The following is a 19157-nucleotide window of genomic DNA, read 5'->3' on the forward strand; positions in this document are numbered from 1 at the left end:
TGTATGCTCATTACATGTATACCTCCATTCCTAGAGAAAGACGTTCACTTTCTGCCTTAAATCTTCAAGTGTAAGCACATACAGTAAAACCAACTCAGAGAACTTGCACATGTAATTATCTGTCCTCTAAATCTATTCTGTTCCAACTCAGATTCCTCGCCATCTCCTCAGTAAGAAATAAAAGTTCAATCTCAGTTTATGAATATCAGAGAAAAAAATAAGAAGACAATAGACCTATGAATTTTTAAAGGAAGGCCAAATGACTCTTATGTTTCTGGTTTAAAAAATAATTGTTTATTTCCTCCCTTAATAGCCTCAAGTCCACACTGTAAGTTAATATGATTTAAACATATTACTTTTATTAACTAACATTTTAGAAATGTAATGCATTTTGATTCATAATAATTACCTGAAATTACTTGAGGATGCTTCTTTGCACAATAACATTTTCTTATGTCTATAATAGGCACACAGCCAGTTTTGTTGAAATCCAGTTTCATAAAGACCTAAATAAAGAGAGATGTTATTTTTTTTTTCTATAAACTCATTAGACATGAGAATCTAACTCCCTATTCTGAAGGTTATTTATGATCTCTAAACAAGCCAGTTTAAAAGTACTAAACTGGTATATGACGAAAGCGTCATGAATCCAGGAAGATATTAGAACAAGATGTTAGGTAACCTACGCTGGAGTATTATTTCTACCACTTCCTGGAACCCTGACCTTGAAAAAGTAACCTTACCTCTGTTGCACTGGCTTTCCTCTCACACTTTAGAGTTGAGTAAAAGACCTTTCTGGTAACTTCCTGCTCTAGAATTTACAGGAAACTGATAAATGGCCAAGACAAATTACTTTGATTCAAAAAGTGATCATGTAAATATTCATCACTAAAATCAATGAGAAATTGCAATACTTTTTAAATGGCCTGTGTTGGGGCGCCTGGGTGGCTCAGTCGGTTAAGCGTCCAACTTCGGCTCAGGACACGATCTCGCGGTCCATGAGTTCGAGCCCCGCGTCCGGCTCTGGGCTGACAGCTCAGAGCCTGGAGCCTGCTTCCGGTTCTGTGTCTCCCTCTCTCTCTGTCCCTTCCCCGTTCATGCTCTCTCTCTGTCTCAAAAATAAATAAACTTTAAAAAAATTTTTTTTAAATAAATAAATAAATGGCCTGTGTTATTCTATTTCCTAAAATTTAACACTACCTTTTGATATGCCAGTTGTTTTATTGCTCCTCTAACTCAATACAATTTTTAGCATCATAAAATAAAAAATATTTTATGGAGGAGTGGGTATATAGAAACACAAAACCAACTCAAAACAACAGCCCACATTTGCAAAAGAGTCGAAACTGGAATCAAGTTTGTTTATTCATAATAATCTATTCACAGAAATATGGCACCTGTAATGGGCTGAACTATGTCCTACCCCAATTCATGTGTTGAAGCCCTAACCCACGCTGTACCTCAGAATGTGACTGCTATTTGGAGATGGGGCCTTTAAAGAAGTAATTAAGTTAAAATGAAATCACTAGGGTGGGCCCTAATCCAGTATAACTGGTGTCCAGTATAAGAAGAGGAGATTAGGACACAGACAACCAGACTGAGGATTTGAGCACATAAAGAGAAGACAGCAAATCACAAGTCAAGGAGAGAGGCCTCAGGAGAGACCAAACCTGCTGACACCTTGATCTTGGACTCCTAGCCTCCAGAAGAGCAAGATAATAAATTTCTGTTATTTAAGTCACACAGCCTGGGGTATTTGTTATGGTAGCCCTGGCAAATTAGTATAGTACTTTATAACTCTATTTTTGTCCTCTATTCCCAGAATCAAGATTTATGAAAGAGACAACCCTCCGATTTCTATTCCTGATATTCAAACCTCTCACCAGGACATGTAAAGTACAAATAAATGCACATTTATAAATATTATGTGCTGAATTCATTTAACATAAAGTTTTTAATGTGTCTTTTAGCCAGTAAAGATAAAGATTTTGATATTTTCTATTTCAGATTTATGCCTGATGTAATTGTTTATACTTTTCTGTACACAATAGCTTTGTTTCCAATATTAGATATATCTACATTTTCTAATAGGTACATATGCAAAAGAAAAACAAACTACATTGCTCAAAATATGCTCCAAAAATGGCTACAAGAACCTAAGTAATACATAGTTTCCTATAAAAATCGGAGTTTCTGTTTTGTTTTGTTTTTTAAAGTTTTATTTATTTATTTATTTATTTATTTATTTATTTATTTATTTTGAAAGGGAGGGTGTGTGAGCAGGGAAGGGGCAGAGAGAGACAGGATCTCAAGCAGGCTCCACACTGGAAGCAGGGAACCCAATGTGGGGCTCGATCCCACGAATCATGGGACCATGACCTGAGCTGAAATCAAGAGTCAGACATTTAAATGACTGAGCCACCCAAGCACCTCAGGGGTCCTGTTTTTAATTCCAATTTAACACAGTCATTTTAATCTTCATTTGAACAGCTAACATGCATATTATAAAACCAGAGAAACATATTATAAAACCAGAGATTATAAAACCAGTCATCATCCTAAGATAACATGTATTGAGCCTTGACACTGGAATAGCCACAATGCTAAGATTTTACATGTTTAATCACCAACCCTATGAGACAAAACTAAGGCTCAAAGATATTTAATAATAGATAGTCATATAACTAGTCATTTATGGAGCCAGCAATTTATGGAACTAGTAGTCTGTGAACCAAAATTTGATTTCAGATTTTAATTTCCTTTTAAAATCTGTTCCTGGGGTGCCTGGGTGGGTCAGTCAGTTAAGCATCTGATGTGGTCCATGAGTTCGAGCCCTGCATCGGGCTCTGTGCTGACAGCTCAGGGCCTGGACCCTGCTTCAGATTCTGTGTCTCCCTCTCTCTCTGCCTCTCCCCAATCACACTCTGTTTCTCTCTGTCTCTCAAAACTAAATAAATGTTAAAACAAATTTTTTTAATAAAACAAAATCTGTTCCTAAAACATATGTATAAATTATTTTGCTTTATCCTGGTAGATTTGTATATGTATGTATTTGCTTGTATTTTACTAAACCCAAAACAAATGACAGGTAAAGGGATTTAAAACATGTTCAATGGTGGGACTTCTGGGTAGCTCAGTCAGTTAAGGGTTGACTCTTGATTTAGGCTCAGGTCATGATCTCATGGTTCACAGGATTGAGCCCTGAGTCAGGCTCTGTGCTGTCAGCACAGAGTTTGCTTGGGATTCTCCCTTATTCTCTCTCTGCCCCTCCCCTGCTTGCATGCACTCTAAATAAGTAAATACATAAACACATACATACATATATACATACATAAACAAATTTGTTCAATAGTAATTCAATGACGTTTTAAAATAATGAGCCCTGCGGCACCTGGGTGGCTCAGTCGAATGAGAGTCTGACTCAGGTCATGATCTCATGACTCATGAGTTCGAGCCCCACATCGGGACTCTGTGCTGACATTTCAGAGCTTGGAGCCTGCTTCAGATTCTGTCTCCCTTGCTCTCTGCCCCTCCCCCACTTGCGCTCTCTCTCTCTCTCTCTCTCTCTCTCTCTCTCTCTCTCAAATATAAATAAACATTAATTTTTTTAAATGAGACCAACACCTTATTAAAAGTAACTATTTAAAAGATTACTTAACAAAGTTACCTTTCGAACAAATGATTTCCTGTACTCATTCATTTCACCAATAATGGCACGTTTGAATTCTCCGTAATCAACCTTGCCACTGTCATTGCCATTCAGAATTTGCCATGCAGGTTCAAAATCCTAAAAATATTCACACAGATACCGTTGTTTCACCTTGAAATTGTATATGACCACAACAAAACTCATCTCAATAGTATTTTGTTACTACTTTAGCCCCAGACAAGGTAACAGACTTCATTTAAAACTTTGAAAAAGTTATATATAAACCCAAACAAAAGCACTAAGAAAGCTTACAAAGGCACTAAGAAAGCTATTTAAAGGGACTCTATGGTAAACAGTTCTGTAAGTTAAGGACCATTTAGGAGTGGCAATGTCACAAATTTATATTTTCAGTTCAATTCCTTTCTATACAAAAATGTTTACCATTTACTTGAATTTGAACACTGGATATGTTTAATGTAGTCACTTCAGGTTCTGCAATGCTTCAAAAGCATCAGGACCACTCACAGTATTTCTAGTCTTCATGTTTCAAAGTACAGAAGATTCGAATGGCTCCAATATTATTCCATAACTCACACTGAAAGGTGTTATTTTGAGTCAAACCTTATGTCAGTTGGTTCATTTTACCATTGCCACTTATTCCTTTGGAAATGCACAACTTAGTAGAATATTCTATTCACAGAATTCCTAACAACAAAGAAATTACAGCATGAGGTTTTCTTAAACTAAGGTAAATATACTTTAAATGTTTCAGTCAAGTTGTTAGCTTTAAGTGAGAATGTAAATAGGGTATCTAGCAAGGTGATTGACAAATAGGTACTCAAAAAAAATTCCCTTCCACTTCCTCCTAATTTTTTCAACTAAAATTCTAATAAGAAAACTCCATCTTAAGATGCTCTGCCCCCCACCACTTTTCAACTACTCCTAATTTGTCTGTCATAATGCCCAGTACACGACTGACTTTAAGTATCTGTAAAATGTACTGTTAAGTTTAAAAATAAGCCTGACGGAGCACCTGATGGGTGGCTCAGTCTGTTAAGCATCTGACTCATGGTTCAGCGCAGGTCATGACCTCACGGTTTCGTGGGTTGAGGTCCCACATCTGGCTCTGTGCTGGCAGCGAGGAGCCTGCTTGAGATTCTCTGTCACCCTCTCTCTCTCTACCCCTCTCCCAATCACTCTCTCTGTCTCTCAAAATAAATAAACTTAAAAAATAATAAAAATAAAGCATGTTCCCATGAAATTTTCTCATCTGAGGTTTAAAGCAACTCTGACTAGAGGTAGTATCTGTGGATTGTCCAGGCAAAGCCTGTCAATTAGAAAAGCTAAAAGACCAATTCAAAATCACACAGTTGAAGTAGTAAGGCCAGAACTTGAATCTATACCTCATAAATTCAATTTCCAGTGTTCCCTCCACAAAATATACTACGCCTTGTGACAAGACCGTTTGAAGCAAGAGAGCAACGCAAGAGAATCCCTTATCCAAAACCCTTGAGGTAGACGTGTTTCAAATTCGCTGTTAGAATAAAATGAAACTTAGTATGGCATGAAAGGCTTTAATGTAATAGAACCATGCTAGGCTTATTTCTCTCCATTCTTCTCTTTTCCTTCCATTCATATATCTACCCATGTAAACTAATGCATCGCCTGTTTACTCAGCACTTGCATATGCAGGGTTCTACTTGAGGTGTTACAGCAGGAAACCAGAAGCACCTTGGTGTCTTCCCAGATGGAACTTATACCCTACTTGCCAGAAAAGCCAGAGAATACTTGTAAAGTAATATGAAGAAAATAAAATAGGAAATGGTATAGAGAGGACTGGAGATCAGATGGGGCACTCCTTTAGGCAGGGCTATCAGCGTAGCGCTCCCAGTAGAGAAAGCCTGAATGATGGAAAATCCAGCCATGCAAAGGTCTAGTGGGAGATTGCCCCCAGCATAGAGAACAGGATGTGTAATGGCTCTGGTCAGGGTAGGAGGTGTGAGGGTGACCTTCTGCCATTCCTAGAACAGGCTATACTCCCTTTCCCCTTCATGCCTTTATATGTGCTTCTCCTTTTGTGGTCTCGCTGTCTGATCCACACTCCTCCTCCCCTCTTGTCTGTTTAGTTCTTCCTCATCCTTCAAAAGACAGCTCAGCTATACCCTCCTGCAGGAGTCCTATGATCTTCCCTCCCCTTCCCCATAAGCTGGCTTGGAAAATATCCCATGTGTTCTGAAAGCATTCTCCACTTAACACATAAAGTGTTTTGTAATCTATTTATATTTCTTTTCCTTTGATTATGAAGACCTTAAGAGTACAGAGTATGTGTTCTCGGAGCTGAGAACAATGCCTTCTTATTAGGCTCTTGTTAAATGTAGGAGGGAGGAATGAATATTGAAATTTTAAAAAATCAACAGGACTTGTCGCTTGATGGCTAACACTGATTACGAGGCACAAAGAAAGAGACACATGAGCTACTAAAAATCTCACTAGAAAAATGAATAATACCACTTAAGAATACCATGTTACTCATTGCAGCACGTACATTTTCGGACACTTCTAAGTGAAATGCTTTTAGAGCTTGCTTAAAATCTGCCTTAGCTAAAAGTCCAGTTCCTTCCTTGTCCAGTTGTTGGAGGTATTTCCCCAATCCAGTCAAAATACGAACACCTCTTTTGTGTAGCTGTTCCTTTAGCGCATCTGTTCAGGAAGAAGAGAGATGGAAACCAACTGGTCCAATGTACAAATGTATCAAATTACAATTGTCTCTCTTGTAGGAGAATTAAAGCTGATGTAAGTGATACAAGGGATGTGCTTATGCAACTAGATGGTGTGTGTGACTGGCAAGAGTTTGGAAAATAGAATGCTTTTAGTAGAGTGTTATATACAAAATCACATGTAAATATACTAGAACTTTAGCACCACTGTGTGGTGGAGTGCTGTATTTTAAATATACAAAAATAATGGGTCACTTTATCAGGATGAAAATAATCCAAGTGTTACAAATAAAATCTTAGTTTTTACTTTCCAGGCTTCCTCTTCATCTAATGATCCCACATCTTTAATCTCTTTCCTCTTTCCCATAATGATAAAATTGATGCCAGGCCAGTCGCTCCAAAACCACGTGTTCAACATTTCTAAAATAGTTTGAAATCATCAAAGGATAATTTACATATTAAATAGCATCAAGGCTTTGGAATGTTATCTTATACTTACACATTTAAAGTAGCCCTTTCTTCTAGGAATGTTTACGTTATATTCTCAAGCTCTTAAAATTCTCTTTGTGGGTCAGTGATTACATTTAACACAGTTTGTGCCATCATTACTTAAGAAAACATAGTTAACGTTACTAGAGCAGTTATTGAACACAATAAAGAACACACGTCACTGGATTCAGCAGTGACAAATATTGTACTGACCATGACGGAACAGAGAAAATAATTTACTAACAATAACATGAAGAATATTGGACAGTTCAAGCACCAATCCCAGACCACCTTTTTTAAATGTTTATTTATTTATTTTGGGAGAGAGTGAGAGCAAGCAGGGGAGGGGCAGAGAGAAAAGGAAAGAGAGAATCCCAAGCAGTCTCCATACTGTCAGCACAGAGCCTGGAGCAGGGCTCAAACCCACAGCCCTGGGATGATGACCTGAGCCAAAATCAAGAGTCGGACACCCAACCGGGCTCAACCGAGTCACCCAGGCACACCAAATATAAGAATTATAGAAAGTACTAGGGGAGAGGAGCAGGGATGGCGGAACAGCATGGAAGCTTTTTGTGTGTCTCGTGTCCATGAAATACAGCCAGACCAACACTAAACCATCCTACACACACAGAAAACTGACTAGAGGATTAACACAACAATCTGCACAACCTAAACCACAGAATTCAGCAGGTACACAGCACAGAGAGCTGAACTTGGGGAGCAAGAAGTCGTGAAAGGTAGAGAACCACTTTTGCGGGCAGAGAGAGGATAGAGACTGGGGCGGGGGAAGAATATGGGAAAAGCACCCCTCCCCAAAGCAGCTGGAGAGAAAGTGGAAAGTTGGAAACAGACGCAGGGACTAAACTAAAAAGGGAGAAAGGAGAAAGGAGAGGGTTTAAATTCCATTAAGACTGTAAACAAGGGGAGCACAAAGGCTGCAACTCCACAGCTCGATACCTGGCAGTGCTCTGGTGGGAAGGGCGAATCCCCAGGAGCAGAGTGGGGTCCAGGAGGATCTCAGGCCACATGGGGAAAAGCAGTTCCACTGCTGCCAGGACATTTGGTAGAGACTGTTGAAGCCACCTGGTCCCAGCAGACCCCAGAGAACAGCCACATTCGCTGTTGCTAGAACAAGGTCATTAAGGGTGAAGCCTGGTGCCAGACGGGTGTTGTGATTTTCCATAATCCCTGAAAAGCTGCTGCAACACTATCTCGCAAACTTTTTCTGGGGTGGGCTGGCACCTAGCCTCAGTCTCGGGGCACCGGCAGCAGCAGGGTCTGGCAGGCGTTCCTGGTGCAGCCGGCATTTGGCCATTGCTCAATGAGACCCTCCCGCGGAGGGGCGGAACACGTCAAAGTTGCAGTCCTTTGGAAGTAAGGGGCTGGGGAAAACAGCCACATCTGAGACAAAACTTGGGAGAGAGGTACTGCCTGGGGCCTGGTCACAGAGAGTGAAAAAGCAGGGAGTGGATGAAAGCTGAAGACTGAGGACGAGTGAGCAATTGCTGATCCCTGAGAACAAACTGGGTAGCTGGGTAGTATACCATTTTCACTGGTTCCATGCATGCACATGCGCATACACACCTACGAGCTCTGCAACAATCCACCCCAGTAGGCTAGCAGTGCCATCTAGTGGAGAGTAGAGCTGTTACACTGAGCCCCGCCCAACTGGGCCAACTTCACTCTTCAAGAAAACAAGTCTCACCACCAGCTTAATTTATGGAGTATAAAGAGCTACACAGACTGACTTCTAGGGGAAAACGAAGCAATTTCAGTCCTACTTCAATCTGTTAGCAGGCTCATCTATTCAATTTTCTTTTTCTTTTTTATTTTTCTCTTTTACACTTTTTTTTCTTGAATACAGAAAGAGAAAAAAATGATTTTTATTTTCAATTTTTATTAAAAATATCTTTAATTTTTATTACTATATTTTTTACTTTTGTGTAAATTTTTCCAAATTCTACTTTACTTCCATCATTTTATTTTAGTCTACTTCAGTGTATTCACCTTTTCAAATTTTCTAACAATTTACTTTTTTTCTTTCTTTCTCCTTTTTCTCTTTTTTGTTTCTTTTCTTTTTCTTGAATGCAGAAGGAGAAAACCTTCATTTTTACTTTCAATTTCTTTTAAAAATATTTTTATTTAATTTTTATTACTATTTTTTTTGCTTTTATGTAAATTTTTTCAAATTCTATATTACTTCCATCATTTTATTTTAGTCTACTATAGTGTATTCACTTTTTCAAATTTTCAAATGACTTTTTTCTTTTTTTTATCTTTTTTGTCTTTTTCATTTCTTTTTCTTAAATACAGAAAATGAAAAAATTCATTCATTTTTAATTTTTATTAAAAATATTTTTCTTTAATTTTTTCTACTATATTCTTCACTTTTGTGTATATTTTTTCAAATTCTATTTTACCCCCATCATCTCATTTTAGTATACTTCAGTGTATTCATTTTTTCAAATTCTCAAACGATTTCCTTTTTTTTTTCCTCCCCTTTTTTTTCTCTAACCTGTCAAAACCTCTTTCAACACCCAGACCAAAACACACCTAGGATCTAGCATCATCTATTCTACTTGTGTGTCTGTGGTTTTAATTTTTTAATTTTAATACTTTTTCATTTTAATTTTTTTATTTCAATTTTTCTACCTCATTAATTCCTTTTCTCCCTTTAAAATGACAAAATGAAGGAATTCACCCCAAAAGAAAGAGCATGAAGAAACGACAGCCAGGGATTTAACCAACACAGATACAAGCAAGATGTCTGAACCAGAAGTTAGAATCACAATAATAAGAATACTAGCTGGAGTGGAAAATAGATTAGAATCCCTTTCTGCAGAGATAAAAGAAGTAAAAAATAGCCAGAAGGAAATTAAAAATGCGATAACTGAGCTGCAATCATGGATGGATGCAGCGGCGGCAAGGATGGATGAGGCAGAACAGAGAATCAGCGATATAGAGGACGAACTTATAGAGAATAGCAAAGCAGAAAAAAAGAGGGAGATTAAGGCAAAAGAGCACGATTTAAGAATTAGAGAAATCAGTGACTCATTAAAAGGAACAACATCAGAATCATAGGGGTCCCAGAAGAGGAAGAGAGAGAAATAGGGGTAGAAGGGTTATGTGAGCAAATCACAATGGAAAACTTTCCTAACCTGGGGAAAGACACAGACATCAAAATCCAGGAAGCACAGAGGACCCTCATTAGATTCAACAAAAACCGACCATCAACAAGGCTTATCATAGTCAAATTCACAAAATACTCAGGCAAGAAGAGAATCATGAAAGCAGCAAGGGAAAAAAAAGTCCCTAACATATAAGGGAAGGCAAATCAGGTTTGCAACAGACCTATGCACAGAAACTTGGCAGGCCAGAAAGGAGTGGCAGGATATATTCAATGTGCTGAATCAGAAAAATATGCAACCAACAATTCTTTATCCAGCAAGGCTGTCATTCAAAATAGAAGGAGAGATAAAAAGGTTCCCAGACAAACAAAAATTAAAGGAGTTTGTGACCACTAAACCAGCCCTGCAAGAAATTTTAAGGGGGGCTCTCTGAGGGGATAAAAGATGAAAAAATATATATATAAATAAATAAATACCAAAAACAACAAAAGATTAGAAAGGACCAGAGAACACCACCAGAAACTCCAACTCTACAAGCTTCATAATGGCAATAAACTCATATCTTTCAGTACTCACTCTAAATGTCAATGGACTCAATGCTCCAATCAAAAGACAAAGGGTAACAGAATGGATAAGAAAACAAGATCCATCTATATGCTGTTTATAAGAGACCCACTTGAGACCTAAAGGCACCTTCAGATTGAAAACAAGGGGATGAAGAACCATCTATCATGCTAATGGTCAACAAAAGAATTATAGAAAGTACTAGATAGTATGGGTTTTATCCATGAAATGAATAAAATATAAGTGATTTTTGTAATATAATACTTGTCCTATGCATTAGATGATAACCTAAAGAGATTTATAATAGCCTCTTGTAAAAGAAAAAATGCTACACTGGGAATGAGATTCATGTTGGGATTCTCTCTCTCTCTATCTCTGTCCCCCGCCCCCCACCACTGCCCCATTCCCCTGCTCATGTGTGCTCTCTCTCTAAAATAAAAAAATAAAATAAAATAAAATTCTTAAGATCATAATTCATATAATATTATTCAATTAAACAGAATCTTTAAAATAGAAGAAATCTTAAAAATATTTTTAAATAATATATCATAAAATATAAGCAAAATAGGCAAATAAGAAATATAAATCAAGTGCCTTTGTTATAAAACTAAGAAATGTCTGGAAAATATTGCTTGCAAAGAGAATGGTTGAAGACTTGAGACTATGGTAATGATACATACCTTGAATGGCCTTTAAGACAAGCCTATCATTGGCTTCTTGACTGGTTATATCCTCATGTGCCACAGAATCAGTTCTGCAATTGACATGTTCACGATGATAAAAATGTATTCTTTTGCAATTTTGAGTATGGAAACTCTAAGCCCTTTCCTGTTCCAGACTCAAAGAAACTCTCAGAGTTGGAAGAGTGCTTAGAGATTAGTCAAGTCCCACCTCTGCTTGCTGCTTTAATCCCCAGAAGACTGAATATGCTAAATCAAGAGCTAAAATCCTTAAACCTTCCAAGAACTACCTTTAAACATTATATTCATTTTGTAGCTATTTCAATGTTCTTTTAAAATTATTAAAACTATAAAATGTAAAATCAGTTTTAACTTTCAAAGTACAAAATGTAAAAACATTATTTTAAAAAGCAAAAAAAATTGCATGCATTTGAGCAATACAGCACATAACAAAGAAACAGACTTCCTTTAGCCAATTTATGGGATGTGTCCTCTAACACACACACAGTACACCATTATTGTCATTCTGGTATGCATATAGCACGAAGAAACACTCAGCAAGAACAGCGTATATACATGTATATTCTGTGATTTAAAAATATATATTTTATTATATATTCTGATTATACACATTTTACATTTTATTTATATATATTACTTATATATAAATATGAATATATATAAAACATGTTATTTATACACAATACTTTGCATCAAAACATGTTTTTAAATGAATTTTAATTCTTTTAAATCAGAATATATATTATAAAGCATATATAAATAATATATATTGCAATTGACATGTTCATACATATATATTATAAAATATATATAAGTAATATATGTGTGGGGGCCCCTGGGTGGCTTTGTTGGCTGAGTGTCCAACTCTTGATTTCGGTTCAGGTCATGATCCCAGGATCATGGGATTGAGCCCCAAGTTGGGCTCTGTGCTGAGTGTGGGGCCTGCTTAAGATCCTCTCTGTCTCTCTCTCTCTAAAATAAAATCTGTTTAAGATGTATGTTTTACATAATAAATATTCTGTGATTTAAAAAACTCAAATTCATTTAAAAGCACTTTTTGATTCATAGCACTTTTTTTTTCATTACGTATACCATCAATCCATGAATACTATAAGCAAGTGCTAAAAAAAAAAAAGCATTACACTAAAAATGTGGGAAACATTATAATATGGTACTGTAGCCTACCTTTTAAAATTGATAACTTTGGTGGCATTTGGTAAAATAAAGGTGATATAACACAGGCAAATTAATAAAATACCTTTAACAGAAAATGGGACATTTTTTATCTTTATTTAACTATTCCCACACATAAAGTGTATTTGAGTACAATATAGCACATAAAGGAGTCAAATATATCTATGCTTTGTTTTTCGAAAATATAAACCTTAACTAAAGTCAAAATGCTTTAGAACAGAATATCATTTTAAGATCATAAAAAATAGTGTTTTCACTTACTTTCAAAATGACAAGTGCATATTTTACTTACTTGAGAGAATCCAAAGCTATCTGATCAATATTAGTGATTCGAAGTATAAGTAATGTGTTTTCTTTTATGCTTTCTGGAAGTCTGGGATGATCAGAACTCAAAAATGTCAAGTTTGCTCCCTAAAGAAATTAATAGATGAATTATTTATTAATTTTTAAGATTTTTAATGTTTATTTATATTTGAGAGAGAGACAGAGAAACAGAACACAAGCCAGGGAAGGGCTGAGAAAGGGAGACACAGAATCCTAAGCAGGCTCCAGGCTCTGAGCTGTCAGCACAGAGCCCGACATGGGGCTGGAACTCACAAGCCATGAGATCATGACTGGAGCCAAAGTCAGACACTCAACTGACACTCACATGCCCCAGCAGATGAATTATTTAAAGCTAGGAAGTATATGAGAAGTAAAACACACTAATACTAATTTTAAATATTCAATTCTGATTATATGATACATGGTATACTTTTATACTATAAAAAAAGTATATTTAGAGAATATTTCGAAACCACACAGGCTCCAGCTAATAATATTGGAAATTAAGGAAATAATTTCTCAATCTCTCAATTAGAACAATCTTAGATTTAACAATCGATGTGAAAAAAGAACTCCAACTTTCTATAAGAGTCAGAAGAAGAAAGGACAGTTATTTAATTATGGCATCCTTAAGTTTAGAAATACAACTACTGATTCACAGAAAGATGTACTGCAAATTGATGAACTACAATGGATCCATCACCCTCTCTCACCTGGTCTTTTGGAACAAACACCACATAAATTTAAAACTAATTGTAACCTAACTGGAGCAGCAAGGCTTTGGTGAAAAAATTCCTATCAAAAATCTCTAATCCAAACTTAGAAAATTATTATTTTGATCTCTGAGCTGCTCAAATAAATATGGTCGAATATGGACAAACATTAAAATAAGGGGCTTAATTATCTCTCTTGAAAATAAGGGGAGAGATTTCTTTCCTTTTTCCTGGAGTATTGACTTTAAAAACTTATAATTATAGTATTTTCTCCATTCTTTAAAATGTATATAAATTCCCTTGAAATGATTATATGAAGCAATGAAAGAGACTATATGATACGTGTAGCACAATAATGCCTATAAGCACACGTATACATACATATGTGTGTGCACATACTTGTACGTGTTCTAAGTCAGAGCATCCAAAGCATGATTGTGAGTTAACGTATGTGGGTGCACTTTTATGCATGCGTGTCTGTGGGCACACGTACATGTTTATATGAGTATTATCTTACCACAGGGCACTAAAATTTCCTTTAGGGAGTGTCTGGGAAAAGACCTTGATGGGGCATACAAAAGTGAAAAGGTAAGTTCCAGGATAACACCTGGAAGGTTCCTGCCCCCACCCCCACAAAAGACAAGACCTGCCCCCACCCTCGCAAAAAAGGAAATTAAGCCTAATATCCCTGCATACAGAAATGGAAGACTATGGGAAGAGCAAGAGGTGGAAGCAGTCAGAAAATGGACAGGAGGACTTCTATCATGAGAAATGTTTAAGGGACATAGTTTTAATAAAAATGTCTATTGTAAGTTGCTTACACTGATGCAAAATAAACCTCCCTCTATTATGCCCTTCAAAATGTCTGCCACACTAAGGATTATATATATATATATGTATATATAATATATATACATACATATATATTATATATACATATATATGTATGTACACATATATGTGTATATATATATACATACACACATATATATGTATGTAATACATACACATATGTATACGTGTATATATATATAAATTTTTTTAATGTTTATTTCTGACAGAGAGATGAGCATGAGCGGGGGAGGGGCAGAAAGAGAGAGAGAGAGAGAGAGAGAGAGAGAGAGGAGACACAGAATCCGAAGCAGGCTCCGGGCTCTGAACTGTCAGCACAGAGCCCAATGCGGGGCTTGAACTCACAGACCCCGAGATCATGACCTGAGCCGAAGTCAGACGCTCAACCAACTGAGCCACCCAGACGCTCCCTTCGTTCTTTCCCTCCCCTTTTTCTTTCCTACTTTCCTTCCTTCATTCCTCTGTTCCTCTCTCTCCCTCCCTGCTTTCTTTTCTCTTTCTTCCTTCTCCTCTCCACCCCATTTGTTTCTTAGAAATCATAAAAGGCAGCAGAGTTCCACATCTGGTTCAAGTAATACAGAACAGGGATAGTGAGAATAAATCATAAACTACACTAAATCATTAAAGCAGCAGCTCAAAGCAAGAGGTAACTTTAATTTGGGGATAGACGTGAAACATTCTGTCTGCAGGTTGTGAAATGGGATTTGGAGTTGATGTTCTCTAGATCTCAAGAAGCAGGCTAGACTGACATTATGTCTAGTGTATTTATTTAATCCAAGTTTAAGATGTAAAGTTTTTCCTCACCCCAACTCCTCATGTAACTAGTCACAACATCTTATTGATTCTGCCTCCTGAAGACTTTAAAATTTTTTTCTAATTAGCTTCAGAGACACAGCCACTTGCCTAATTCGGGTTGCCGTTACCTCCTTCCTAATTAATATTATTCAGTCCAATCTGGTTCTTTCTACTAGTCTTCAATCCATTCCCCATATTGTAACTAGAAAGATCTAAATCACAAACCAGATAATGTCAGCTCCCCTTGTTCCATCCACCTATCATCTTTCAATGACTCCCCAATACATTTTAGATAACTCTTTAATATAAGTCTACTGTTAATAAGCTCTGACTCCTCTCTTGCCAACTCTTAACTTGAACTAAAGTTCAGCCAGCTAACTACTTCCGGTTCTCCAAAAAAGTTCTTTCATGCTTTTGTTCTTTGCACGAGCTGTATCCTCCACCTGGAAGCCTTTCCTCTCCTATCTACTTATCCCAGCCTAGCTAATTCCTTTTCTACGTCAATGTTGGATGGCGCTTTTTCCAGGAAGCCTCTTTTGACCCAACAAAACTGAATCATTGCCCCTCCTATCCAGCCCTCCTTTTTGACTGTATTTCCCATTAGAGTGTAAGCTCCATGAAAGTAGGAAACTGACTTAACTTATTCACTGTTCTATCTCCAATGTTTATCCTATGAGTATATATGTGTTACCTGGATGGTCACTGTAGATAGTGCTACATTTGAGATAATATAAACATAGTAATTTAAAATTTAAGAGCACTAGGGGCTCCTGGCTGTCTCAGTCCACAGAGCACGTGACTCTTGATCCCAGGGTCATGAGTTCAAGCCCCACGTTGAGCGTAGAGCTTACTTTAAAAACAAAAATAAATATAAAACAACATTTAAGAGCACTATACAAATTGTAATATTACTGAAGACCAACCCATTCTAGGGAATCCTTGTTATACACCATAAGTCAGTAGTTGTGTGAGGTGGGGAAATCACAAGGAGGATAAGCTAACTATCAGATATATGACAGCTCCAGAGGCCAAGTATCCCTCTATACGGAGAAAAACATGCATCTTCAGGAGATAAGCCTGCAATTATGAGAAGCATTACTCCTGGTACTACTGAAGTAGCCACATACCTAGTGGCACAGCCTTGAAGGCCTTAAAAGTACCAAGAGACAAGCTCTCCCAAACTTATATCTCAGATTTGTGGGGAATGGTAGAGTGTTATGGGGAATAAATGCTATGCTTACATTCAGGCCACCGGGATCTGGACCTGAGAGGCAGAACCTCCTGGGGAAAGAGCAACCGTTAGCCACTCACACAAATGCCCCTGCCCTGTAAAGAGTAGAGGTAATAAATTGAAAACTAGAAACCCTGTTCCTCCACCCCCACAGGATCCTACAAAATTCAACATCTGGTATTAAAACACTGGCATACATACATACTTAACTTACAATATAAAAATCACCAAGTTGGTATTGTTTTCCTTTTCTTCGTCCACACTGATGACTATAAATGTTTTTTTGAATAAAAGGAAGCACATTTGTTCTAGAAGTTAAATGACAAAAGTGTAAAGTTAGTCAGATTCTCTCAGAAGTCATCATCTTGAGAGTTGTAACAATGTTTTATGGCATACCTATTTTTCCCAAATTGCCGATATTCATAAATTGTTAGGGACTGGTCATGAGTAAAAAAGAACCCAATCAGCTCTCTGCAAGCATCACGTCCATTTCTAGAAAAATAGAATAATATTAAAGATTTTCAAATAGGTTAATTTTCAAATTAAATAATAAACCAGAATTGTGTATGTCAAAGAATAGCATTACTCTCTTGAATGTGTGCCAATGAGCAAGCATTATGGACAGCTACAGGGGAAACGACCTGGCTTGCTGAAGTGTCAGTTTAAGTAAGATTTGGATGGAGAAAAAGCTTTACCTTACACTGATATGAATATAGATATATTACAATTTACTATTTTGACATAGAATTTTAAGATAAAGTGAAAAAAATTTTTTAAATGTTGACCTTGCAAGAAGCCACTCAAGGATAGACATTTTCATCTTTGCCATTAATAGAAAGTTTAAGGGGCTCCTGGGTGGCTCAGTCAGTTAAGCATCCAACTTTGGCTCAGGTCACGATCTCATGGTTTGTGAGTTTGAGCCCCACCTCGGGCTCTGTGCTAACAGCTCAGAGTCTGGAGCCTGCTTCGGATTCTGTCTCTCTCTCTCTCTCTCTCTGCCCTCCCTTCCTTGCTCATGCTCTGTCTCTATCTCTGTCTCTGTCTTTGTCTCTCTCCCAAAAATAAACATTAGAAAAAAAATTTTAACGAAAAAAGAAAGTTTAAAAATCACTCAACAAACATGATAACTTTTAAAAACACACTTCACCTTTAATATACACAAAGAACATCAGCATTTTGTATGATTGGAAGTTTATAAGACAGAGATAACATATGTGAGAATCATCTTTCTTCTCACTTTCCTGTATCTATCAATAATCTACTAGTGATTTAAACCATGAAAGGAAAATCAAATAAAGCAGCTTACATAAAGGTTAATTTTTAAATGGTCTACCATTTTCTACTAGTAGTATATATTATCAAAAAATTCACTTCTAAGTTTCTTTTCGAAAGACATTTTAAAATCACTTTTTAAATAACTTCTAATTAAAATGTCTTATTTGTAGGTTCCTAGTTCCTATAATTTTTGCAACATACTAATATATATTACCTAAAATGTTCATTCTACATTCACATTTTTTATTTAAATGTGACAAAACTAACCAATCTCATTATTCTTATTTCTATTTGAAGAGACTATTTTTTACAATTATAGAATTAGAAGTTTAATAAAATCACAATTACCTTGATATGATCCTACCATCAAACTGTACTTTGTGGGAAAGCATGTTTTCAGTTAATGTAGAATGGGTTCTTATCCTGTTAAGAAATACACTGGTCAATAATTATTTTAAAGTTACTTACACTACACTTGATGTAAATGACGAAGTACGAGAAAAAGTAACGTTGATATTTTGAAACGCACAGAATGAAGATGAAGTTATAACCCCCCCGCGTTTTGAGTGCTCACTGAAGCCGACTCGGAGGAAATAACCCTGAGATGCAGTGTATAACACATGAATGACTTCTATTTGAATGTATAGTATCAAAGTGCTACACAAGTAAACAGCACATTTGTAACTGGTCTTACCTGCAGCCATTTCTAACCCTGTTCTATGCCTCCCTCCAACCATATAATTTGCTTTTTTAGTTTTTTTCCATTAGAGGTGACTAAGGGACAAAGTCCTGCCAATAACTTCCAGGAAAGACTTTCTTTTACCCTGGTGACAGAGTGTGGCATAGGAACAGTTCCTGCCTGTGAATGTGGCAGGGAAAAGATGCCAGCCATCAGGCAAGCATGTCAGAAAGGCCAATAAGATCTCCAGAAAGCCAGCCCAGAGCTGCGTGCGTCATCACTGAGCCACTGGCCTAAAACCAACCACTACCTCCAGGCAACTGGTTATGTGAGAAAAATAAATCCTGACTTGTTTAAGTCACCATCCGTCAAGTTTTCAGTCACAGGCAGCTGAAAACATTCCTTACCAACATAACAGAATAATGGAAAAGGATGCTGGAAGAGGCTCCAGCCTTGCGAGAGGTCTAGCTGTAAGACCCCAGGCTGCTTATTTAATCTTATGGCCTTCATGAAGCACAAAATGACCTCACGAAGATTGCTAGTCCTCAAATTTTGTTTAATAATATGAAATAAAACCCAAATATCCACACTTTGGAACCCTGTTACTAGTAATCTCCTTTATATTAAGAAATCTGAAAAATTGGTCATGTGTCTTTACTCTCCTTCCTAAATAATTTTTTGGCACTCCAATGAAACTGCAGGTGTAATGAAACTGCAATAATGTAAATAGTAAGTGAGTATATGAGTCATTGGGATCTTGAAAAGTAATACTTCAATAAAATCTAAGTCTCTATGAAAGGTAAACAGGATACACACAAGAGCCTATGGACCAAAGGAGTCTGTGGA

General features: G+C 36.8%; 1 protein-coding gene across 7 annotated transcripts in view; it reads right to left on the minus strand.

Moving 5' to 3' along the window:
• Nucleotides 1-19157, minus strand: part of CAPS2 (calcyphosine 2) — a 54901-nt gene that overhangs the window by 9098 nt on the left and 26646 nt on the right. For 6 of the 7 annotated variants that reach the window (XM_042992768.1, XM_007088758.3, XM_042992769.1 and 3 more), the window contains 8 exons: nucleotides 17981-18055; nucleotides 16754-16849; nucleotides 16572-16665; nucleotides 12735-12853; nucleotides 11228-11301; nucleotides 6195-6349; nucleotides 3668-3787; nucleotides 410-506 (listed from right to left, as the gene is read on the minus strand). In XM_042992768.1, the coding sequence (XP_042848702.1) occupies nucleotides 410-506; nucleotides 3668-3787; nucleotides 6195-6349; nucleotides 11228-11301; nucleotides 12735-12853; nucleotides 16572-16665; nucleotides 16754-16849; nucleotides 17981-18055 (830 nt within the window). The remainder of the gene's footprint in view (nucleotides 1-409; nucleotides 507-3667; nucleotides 3788-6194; nucleotides 6350-11227; nucleotides 11302-12734; nucleotides 12854-16571; nucleotides 16666-16753; nucleotides 16850-17980; nucleotides 18056-19157) is intronic. The other variant, XM_042992770.1, reaches the window with a different exon arrangement.

The sequence above is a fragment of the Panthera tigris genome, chromosome B4, assembly GCF_018350195.1.
Source record: "Panthera tigris isolate Pti1 chromosome B4, P.tigris_Pti1_mat1.1, whole genome shotgun sequence".
Taxonomy (NCBI): Eukaryota; Metazoa; Chordata; class Mammalia; order Carnivora; family Felidae; genus Panthera; species Panthera tigris.